This window comes from Saccostrea echinata, unplaced genomic scaffold (assembly GCF_033153115.1).
Source record: "Saccostrea echinata isolate AGI-Se365-2 ecotype Australia unplaced genomic scaffold, CSIRO_AGI_Sech_v1 ptg000014l, whole genome shotgun sequence".
NCBI classification, from domain to species: Eukaryota; Metazoa; Mollusca; class Bivalvia; order Ostreida; family Ostreidae; genus Saccostrea; species Saccostrea echinata.
Window position 1 is genome coordinate 15,971,641 of NW_026889763.1, and position 10,132 is coordinate 15,981,772.

At 33.6% G+C, this 10,132-nt stretch overlaps 1 protein-coding gene across 1 annotated transcript; it reads left to right on the top strand.

Annotated features, from left to right (window-relative positions):
• Window positions 1-3,626: 3,626 nt before the first annotated feature.
• Window positions 3,627-9,496, top strand: LOC133187278 (uncharacterized). Its single transcript, XM_061322635.1, has 3 exons — window positions 3,627-3,725; window positions 4,483-4,604; window positions 9,190-9,496. Exons 1-3 carry the CDS (start codon window positions 3,665-3,667, stop codon window positions 9,313-9,315), a joined length of 309 nt encoding a protein of 102 aa, XP_061178619.1. The 5' UTR covers window positions 3,627-3,664; the 3' UTR covers window positions 9,316-9,496.
• Window positions 9,497-10,132: the final 636 nt, after the last annotated feature.

Below are 10,132 nucleotides of genomic sequence, written 5' to 3' on the forward strand. Positions count from 1 at the left end.
ACAATATTTTTAATCACATGCATTTGTTATTATTCAAATGCCTCTATATTGTTTTAAAAAATGGCTTCGCCGCCTCGGGAAATAGTTTCCTTCCTCGGGGAACCATAAATTTGCTATTTCCCTCATACCCATTCCATAACTGTATACTATTGGGAAAATGTTTTCCTTTCCTGCTTCATAGGAACATGATACATCAAAAGAATGTTAAAATTTAATTTTACAGTTCAATAAAGTTTTCACTTTTCAAGTGCGCCCCGATTCCTGCCGAATGTCAATCAAAAGCGCCCTCGTTCTAAGCGTTAGAAAATTTAGTAAAGGCATTACAAACTCGAAATTACTGTTGAAAAGCTCAAATTACGAACAAAAACTGAAAAATTGCAGAATGGGATAACCACCTAAACATTTTCGTCCTTCGGAATTGTGATTTTCGTGGGTAATCTGTCTTTATTTCATGTGTTTAGTATATTCTTGAAAATTCTTTGACCTGTTGCGATCAGAAGTCCTGATTTGACATATCCTTGTTTATTCCGGTATCTCTCTAAACCTCTGGACCGCGGTTCCAGGAATCATTGGAATGCATCAGTTACTCACGAAGCGTTGTGAAAGAAGAACTAACTTCTATGATCAAACCTTGACAAATAACAGTCAAAATCATTCATAGAAATGTTTTTCTATATTTTTTAACACATGTATATTGATTCTATACACTTCTGACAATGAGAAATTAAAAGACTGTTCCTTAGAAATAAAATAAGACATAAAAAGGTCTTTTCCCTGATTATCGACTTCCTATTGTGCTCCCATCGGAGATACAAGAAAAACTGAATCTGCAGTCAATAAGTTTTCACATTAGTGGTTTTTTTCGGAGGGGGGGGGGGGGGGCATATCCTTGTTTATTCCGGTGTTCTTGCACAGTAGTTCTTGAGAGGAAGATTTGTAAGACAAGTGCCCTACCCTGCGTGATTTTCTCTAGTAAGTTTGATTAGAGTAGAATATCTCAATTGATCCCTTGGCTGGGTAAGCTAATAATTTTACATATGTAAATCTAATATTCTCTTTTCCCTTAACATTAACCTTAACATTTCGTCCCATCGACAATGTTTTCTTTTCGGCATTAGTATCAAAGAAAAGATAAACAGTTTCCTTTTGATTGTACCAATATTGTTATTTTAGAACTGTCGCTATTGCTGTATTAAAACTTAAATAAAGATACGGTTATAATTTACTTATGTACCGTGGACGTCTTGTAGCAGAAGGGGAGATAAATGTTAGACCATGAAACCTCAACGCACTGTGACGAAAATCCTTTAGCGATCATAAGCGAACAAAGAGGGTAAGATTTTCAATGACGTTTACTTGTACAGCCGTGATGTCAATATGAAGCACTTGAAGTGGTTTGACCCGACCAAAGCCCCAGTCACTCTGATGATTAATTACCGAAAATTCACTGTATCTGGGTAAGATTGCAATCAGTGTGGTCATTTTGAATATATTTACAAACATATTGTTCTCAGTTCATCTGAGCTACAAGCTTAATTATAACTTTTCTGTTCAACCGTTGTCCAGTGTCGACGTCTCTATCCATATTCTCTTCTTCTCTAGAATCACTGGGGAAATTGAAATTAACTTTCTACAGAGTCTCCTTCTAGAAGGGAGATTTTAAAATTATTAATTAACAGATCACGTCTACTTGCAAGGGAAGATAATCAAGAAAAAGGCAAAAATAGGGTGGATCATTCAATATTTTCTTCGGAAGAATCACGGGGCCAAAATAGAACGATGAACGTGTGATGAATCACTGGGCCATGATCAGTCATATTCAAAATTAATCACCCAATGCATTCAAATGTAGTGCAGATTCATATTTCAAATTTTGGCCTCTGGGGCTAAAATGGAACTGTAAAAGGGGATTAAGTTTTACTTTGGAATATATAGAGTAGCAGGGCCACAACAAATCATGATATTTAAACATTCCAAAATTGTGTGGCTTTATTTCCCTCAAATTATGGACTCAAGGAGAAGAGTGGGGCTAAAATTGGGGCTAAAATACATGATGGATAAATAAAGGGTGGAAATCTGTTAAGAAATCTTCTCTAGATCAGCCAGACAATGCTCGTCGTATTAATATTGAGGAAGCCCTTTGTTGTGTTGTTTCTATTATGTCATTACCCCTTATAGGAATTGGGTGGTGCCAAAACATGGGGTCAACATTTTTCATGGCAATATGGATAAACAAAAATAAGAAGAAGGGGACCAAGGAAATTCAGGTGTGCGTTGTGGATAATGGACCTCTGGTATTTTTGCATTATGTTGATATTGTGCAATCTTAGACCATTGATTGAGTCAACAGCGTCATATCTTTAGCATCAACCAATAAGATTCAAGGGTTGGAAAAGTTTTTTTTTAGATTGTGCAAAAAGGGGTTAATGACCTCAGAGTTGCCAAAAGGATCAGAATTGAAATAAATACTATCATTTCCCCTTTAGACATGCGACTTGCCACTCTTGCACAAGTTTCTTATCACTTATCAATATAAATTTGGTGATTTTATGCTAGCGGTGATAATATCGTATAAGTATTTGTTAAAAGCAAAAATCATACCCTGTCCTTAAATGGAAACCATGAACCTCAGGAAGTGGTTGACTAGACTCGCTTAAGAAATTAAAAATATCTTCTTTACCCTGCATCTGAGTGACAGTGCACAATAAATTATAGTCAAATCATCGTGTTAGTTATATCATTACTTACAAAACACCGCGTCGTTTTTTTTTTTTATAGATACATGTACTTCAGTTTTTGAGGGCAGTCGTCTTGATTCGCAAAATTTGATGACAAACCCACCGTCCTTAATAGTAATAACTAAAAAAAAATGATGAATTTACAAATTCATTGACGTTTAATTAATCGTTCGCCGATCAGGAGAAAAGTGCTAAACTTCTTTTTGAAGAAATGTCACTGTTTAGTAAACCTTTAAACTGAATGAGGAATAGCTGTCTGCATGTCTGTCTGTCTGTCTGTCAGTCTTTTCACGAAATACCTTAGAAAGGCTTTTATTGAAATTCTTTTGATGTTAGCGCAAGTGTTAGAGGATCTAAAGTGAATCTAGTAAATGATGTGAATGTTTTTATCTTTTTCTTTCTTTTTCCATCAGCAAGTCACACTGAAATCAGAATTTAAATACATTGTTTCAGTGACCCGAGTTTTTAAAAAATGTCAATTTAACTGTTTGATGATGAAAATAGCCATTTTAACAAAATTACATGAAATCACTCGAAAAGACTGACGCTAAGCCGGTAGTTAAATCCTGTCACTTAATAGTTTGACGTAGAGAACATCACTTTTAAGTTTCTAAAAAGAGCAATAATAACGTTCGGGTATTAATTGTCATACCTTAAAATAAAAGTGTATTATGGTGTATGGTTGCAGTGATATTTACTTTATGTTTTTTCAAATGCACGTATATTTATAACTGTCTATGAATATTCAAAAGTATATATCCACTAGAAAGTAGATGCGGAAATATTAATAGAACCCTGTAGATTTGTATAAAGACAAGGGAAATGATTAAGTTAAAAACTCCTTCCGGTGTTGGCAACAGGGCCAGGTGCTTGTTTTCTTCTCCGGAAAACACTCCGTCATTGTCTCCAGCACGATCCTAACAAACATGACAGAGTTGTATGTCCATGACTTAATGAACGGGCTTTACGATGATAATGAAACTTCAGGTGAGCTTCATACACTTTTACAGGTGTAATTGTAGATAATTATAGCACTAATCATCATTTATAAATTCATCTTAAGTCTGACATCTTAAAGGTTCCATCATCTCTCTAATTTCCATCTTTCAGATTGAGAGTGAAAAAGAGAAAATGATATAGAATATTTAATGTTCATAAAAAGTATTACATGTTTTAATTTTTGGCCGAGGCAAATTTTTAGATTCTATTTTTTGTTAAGGATTGATATTGAATCAATGTAATTTCCACCAAGTTTTCAGCAAAACAAAGATGTCGATTACCGTTTGAAGGTTTTCTTTCAAGTTCTGTTATGTGTCAATGAAATCTTTACCAAGCTTGCAGCCAATATTGAAAAACGTAAAATCAGTTTATGTTCTTTCGGTTTCTGAATATGTAATCTACACCGATTAAGAAGTTAGTATATAAAGTTCTATAGTATATACAGTATATATAGTATCATTGTAATGATATGGACACGTGACTGTACGATACAATAAAGAAAATGATATAATATTCAGGAGAACTAAAAGTCGAAATAATCAGTAAACTAAAAAGAGTTTACGATTTTATAAAATTGTAGTCATTTGAAGCATTTTATTTGATTTTAACTACTCCATACATTTACACATGAAATGTATATAATATTTCTCGACTGAAGTTTTTCGTTTATTAAAGAGGACATAAAATCAATGCTTATGCATACATGTAGTCTTTTTAATTTATTTATTTATTTATTCTATTGTAGAGGCAAGGAGTTTAAATAAGAGAAAGCAGCCAATTCAGGATTATTTCTTTACATCTGTTTTGGTAGCATGTCTGTGTTTCTATATGCCGACAGGGCTGTTAGCGGTCAACTATGCTAAAAAGGTAACTTACGTCCGTGTTTCTACATGTCGACAGGGCTTTTAGCGGTCAACTATGCTAAAAAGGTACATGAATCTCACTTATGATTGTATTTTACATACCGACAGGGCTGTACGTAATAACGGTAAATTATGCTAAAAAGGTAACATGTCGTGTGTTTCCACATGCTGACAGGGCTGTTAGCGGTTAAATACGCTACAGAGGTAACTCATGTCTGTGTTTCTACATACCGACTGGGCTGTTAGCGGTTAAATACGCTACAGAGGTAACTCGTGTCTGTTTCTATACATACCGACTGGGCTGTTAGCGGTTAAATACGCTACAGAGGTAACTCATGTCTGTGTTTCTATTTGCAGACAGGGCTGTTAGCGGTTAAATACGCTACAGAGGTAACTCATGTCTGTGTTTCTATACATACCGACTGGGCTATTATAGCGGTCAATGTATCTATACATACCGACTGGGCTATTATAGCGGTCAATGTATCTATACATACCGACTGGGCTATTATAGCGGTCAGGTAACTACTAGTACGGGATGGTCAGGACCTCGTTTTACGAAAAGAACTAATGATTTAGACCAAACGTCTATGTCGTTTTCCGTGATGGGAAGGCCCCGAGTTCGAATCTCGGCCGCGACTGACCTAAGTCGATAAAAAATAGGTAGCAACTGTTTCTTCGCCAGACGCTCGGCACTTTGAAGTGAAAGTTGCGGGTCCTTCGGATGAGACCTTAAAAACCAAGGCCCCTTGTCACGGCAGGAGATGGCACGATAAAGATCCCTCACTGCTCAATGGTTGTGAGTGCCGAGTAAAGGTCTAAATTTGAAGCCCTTCACCGGTATATGGTGACGTAAATATATGAGTGAAAAATTCTCGAATGGGACGTAAAACAACATACAATCAATTAATCAATCTATCTATGCCGTTTTCTATCTTTTTACCTACCTACAAGTTCAAGTTCAAGTTCAATTTATTCACTCAAACCAATTAATGGTACATGAGGTTCTATGTACAATATATACAAAAACAATATACAAGATACACGTGAAATGGCGGAAATACATTCAAATTATAAAGTAACCAAAAAAAAAAAAAAAATAATAATAATAATAATAATAATTATGGAGGACAGACTTGTGCATATACCCTATCTATGTAGCTGCATAGTTTGATTAATACCTTGGAGTCAGCAGTTGACAACAATTCTGAGAATTTGTAGAAATTTGGTCTATTACAATATTTACCAGGTAGATACTTTTTTCTGCATTCTGAGAAAAATTGACATTCTAAAATATAGTGATACTCATCAGCTATTTGTCCATTATTACAGATATTACAGAGTCTATCATTTTTGGGAATTCCAAACCATCTCCCAGTCTCAACTGGGAGATGATGATTTGCTGTTCTTAATTTAATTAAAATTGTTCTAAATTTTTTAGGTAGAAAGTCTAAATATTTTTCAAATCCAAATTCTGTTTTGAAGATACTATACATATGACCTTTAGACGAATCGCGCATATCACTTTGCCATTTCTGTATGTACTGATCTTTAAGACGTTGTTCAACTATAATTTTTAGCCATTTTATATTTAAAAAGGCCTGTTCATTCCATATATTTGAGAAGCCACAAGTATCAAGTATATTCTTAATACATAAAATCCAAGGGTTCTTATGACTTCCTGAACAAAACTGTTCAAATAAATTCTTATATGTAACATAAACAATCTTATTTTCAGGGCTTACCAGTAATTTTGCCCAATGTGATATCATTCTTATATACACCGTTATATACAAAGGGAATCGACCCGTTTCGCCATAAACCATATAACTAGGAGTACTACTTTTCAGATTAAAAATATATTTCAAAAACTTGAGATGGACGCGTTCAATTATTTCAATGTTCTCAAAACCCCATATCTCGCATCCATACAAAAGTACTGGTGTGACAACTTTATCGAACAAATCAAGCTGGCAATCTACTGGTAAATTAAATTGTCTAATTTTTCGTATAACACCATACATGGCTTTTTGAGCTTGCTCACATAAATGTTTTTTAGCCTTACAAAATGAACCGGATCGGGAAAATAGTATACCTGGGTATTTAAATTCATTCACAATTTCAATAACAGAATTATTGTAGTAGAATACATTTTTTACAGATGGACCTTTCGAAAAAATCATAATTTTTGTTTTATCTACATTGACATTCAGTTTCCATTGTAAACAATACGAATGAAACTCATTAAGAGCGTGTTGCAAACCCTCAGCAGACTCAGACATCATAACTGTATCGTCAGCATAGAACAAAATAAATAATTTAAAATACAGCCAAAATTGGTTTTCTACAGTATTTGAACTGCTTGCATTAAAGGATAGCCCATGCACATTTTTACTAATGAGAAATTCTTCTAAATCATTAATATACATAGAAAACAAGAGAGGCGATAAATTTTCTCCTTGGCGTACACCAATGTTACAGTTGTAAAACTCAGATGAAAAACCATTCATAGTCACAAGGGACTTAACTCCATTATACATATTTTTTATAAATGTAAAACATTTACCACTAATGCCATTATTTAACAATTTGTACCAAAGCCCATTTCTCCACACCGTGTCGAATGCCTGTTTAAAGTCAACAAAAGCACAGAAAAGTTTCTTTTTGAAAGACATAACCATATTTGTAAGAAAATGTAAAGTCAGTATATTATCTAAGGTCGAATATCCTTTCCTGAAGCCAGTTTGACTTTCACTTATAAGGTTTAAATTCTCTACATAGCATTCCAAACGTTTACATAAAATGGAGGTAAAAAGCTTACCAAGACAACTTAAAAGTGTTATTGGACGATAATTTTCTGGATTTGTTGGGTCGCCTTTATTTTTGAAAATCGGTTTGACAATACCTGTGAGCCATTCGTCTGGAATGACTCCACTATCAATGACTATACTAACTTTGTTGAAAATTGTGTAATTATGTAATTACATGTAATTAAGCCCCGTTCACATTCGCCCATTTACAAACAGTGTGCAAAGAGTCATAGCTGTCTTGCCTCGAGAATTTAAAAAGAAATCACCCTTTTCTATTTATAGATATATACCTTTCCAATATGTAACATCATTCGTGGATAAGTGTTATATTTTCATAGTTGCAAGTATGTCCTATACCAATCATTTTACATTATTCTAATTTGGAGACAAAAAAGGTTATAGAAAATCTGTAAAAATAGAAGAAGTACAATGAATTTGCAAATTCCAATGAAATAGTTTAGAACATTTTTTTCTTGAGATACTTTCGAAGTGTAACGTGTATAGTATCATTTTTTTTAAATTATGTTTACCATAAAACATAATTAAGAAAACGTAGAAAAGATACAAAAAGAAAAAAATTAAAAAGCATACATGTATACGGGGAATGTTGCGTTCGAACTCGGGATCACCACTTTATATTCCAGCGATCATACTCCAGACTTCCAGGAAGTCATTGAAATCGTTTATAGAAATTTAAGACAGATTGTTTAATCTTAACGTAATATGAGAAGAAAATTTAAATATACGTACATATATATTCATCATTTTGAACGCATTTTTTAACAAAATTACATTTACACTGAGTACAGCTTGCATGTGTGTATTAATTAAATTGTGTAATTACATATCTTAAATATATGAAAAGTCTGTCCCCTATAATTATTTTTGTTTACCTAACTTGAATGTATTCCTGGTATTTCACGTATATCTTCTCTATTGTCTCTGTATATATTGTACATAGAACCTCATATACCACGAAGTGGTGTGAGAGAAATAAATTGAACTTGGAACTTGTAAAATTTACACCTCTGAGTAAAAGGGCGCATGCATGTCAACAGGGCTCTTAAAATTATCTTAATTTTCAAATTCTTAAAAATAGAATTATACAATAACTTTTTTCGATTAATGTAAAAATAAAATTTTGGCTCAAAAATACGTATTGGTCTTGGTTGTTTACAAGTCTTTTCGTAAAAGAAACCTCTGAAGTGTGGAAGTAGATCTAAGATTCCATATACCGAGAGTCCATCATCAACATTAGTTCTGAATGTTTTTATTGGGGGGGGGGGAGCTTTTGTTTATGGTCCTTTTTGCTCTTTCCTGACAAAAAACATCTAATGCACTTAGACGTACCATAAAGGGGCGAATCTATATCACTTCCCCGTACAATAATCACTTAAAGTTAGGTAAAGATGAAGGATATGATAAATACATCAGTCAGTGTACACTTAAGGTGATTTCTGTGGGACTAAAAGGGTGTTCTAAATACTTCTGTATAATGAATATCAATTAAATACAGAAAATTGTTTTGTTTATTTGTTTTTGTTTGTTTGATTTTTTTTATCTCTGAAAATGATGAATAATGTGGGGTAACTTCTTTCATTTGTGAAGAGTATGCATACATTAGTGCATTTACGTAACTTCTCCTAAGTAATGTTTTCCTGTAAAAATTTCCTCTTTCGAAATACAGTGAGGTGAAATTTTTTAAGCTTCTCAGCGATTGTCAAATCAAATTGATTTGGCGCACAGGAAATGATATCCTATGAACTTAATGTATTACAGGCCAGGAGTTCTCTACGGGAGGGACACGAAGAGGAGGCGGAGAGATTCTCTCGGAAGTCCTTAGTACTGATCCTAACTACAATACTCACGTTACCAGTCTTGCTTATTACGGCGATGGTTACATGACTTTAGGATCCGCCATTACTTGACAATTTTATTGAATGACAATTAAATCATACTTTAATTGCCACTGAACATTTTCCGAAACCCACGGTAAAGAGGAAGGAATACAGTCTTTCATGTATGAATGATGAGTTTCCGACGATGATGTGACGAAGTTTGAATTATTTTAATCAGAAGAGCTGGTTTTATGTGTCAAAAATATTATCTCAATTCTAATAAAATATATTTTGTTTTACACAGAAGTTGCCAACTTTTTTCAAGCATATTTCATCTTAGAATAATGTGTATAAAATCATGTACTTATGAATATATACAGTACTAAATTTTGTTCCATCAGAATTGTGATGAATTTGAATTTTAAACAGATATATATGGTTTTATTATGGGGGGTTCTTTCTTTCTCTCTCCCCCTTTTGTTTGTTTTTTTAAGGGGGATTACTGATTTGGCATATGTCCTTCATATTCTTAAAGCAGTTCTGTTATGTTTAAGGATTCATTATTCTGTTCGTAATAGGAATTTTTAGGCACAAATTAAAAAATGTCAAACTTTCACATTTACAAAATTTATGTCCCTTTGCGGGATCAATAGGCGTTACCCACCGTTATTACAAACTTTAGGGGGTAGCATCTTACAATTTAAATCTGTATGTATATGTTCATTATGTTTTCTTTGATGCCCTTTACCATGGCAATTCAGGAACGGTAAAAAATTGGAGCGAGAAAAATGATCGTTAGCCGACAAAGAGAGATAACTCTTAGGAATGTGAAAGTCGTTTCCGAATAAAAATTAGTAATTTGTTAAAAGAGACACATTTTAATC

Bases quoted from the DNA above. Each gene is read 5' to 3' on its own strand.
- LOC133187278 (XM_061322635.1), top strand. From the start codon at position 3,665: ATGACAGAGTTGTATGTCCATGACTTAATGAACGGGCTTTACGATGAT. The intron at 3,726-4,482 runs GTGAGCTTCATA...ATTCTATTGTAG, and splicing joins CGATGATAATGAAACTTCAG to AGGCAAGGAGTTTAAATAAG. The intron at 4,605-9,189 runs GTAACTTACGTC...AATGTATTACAG, and splicing joins CGGTCAACTATGCTAAAAAG to GCCAGGAGTTCTCTACGGGA.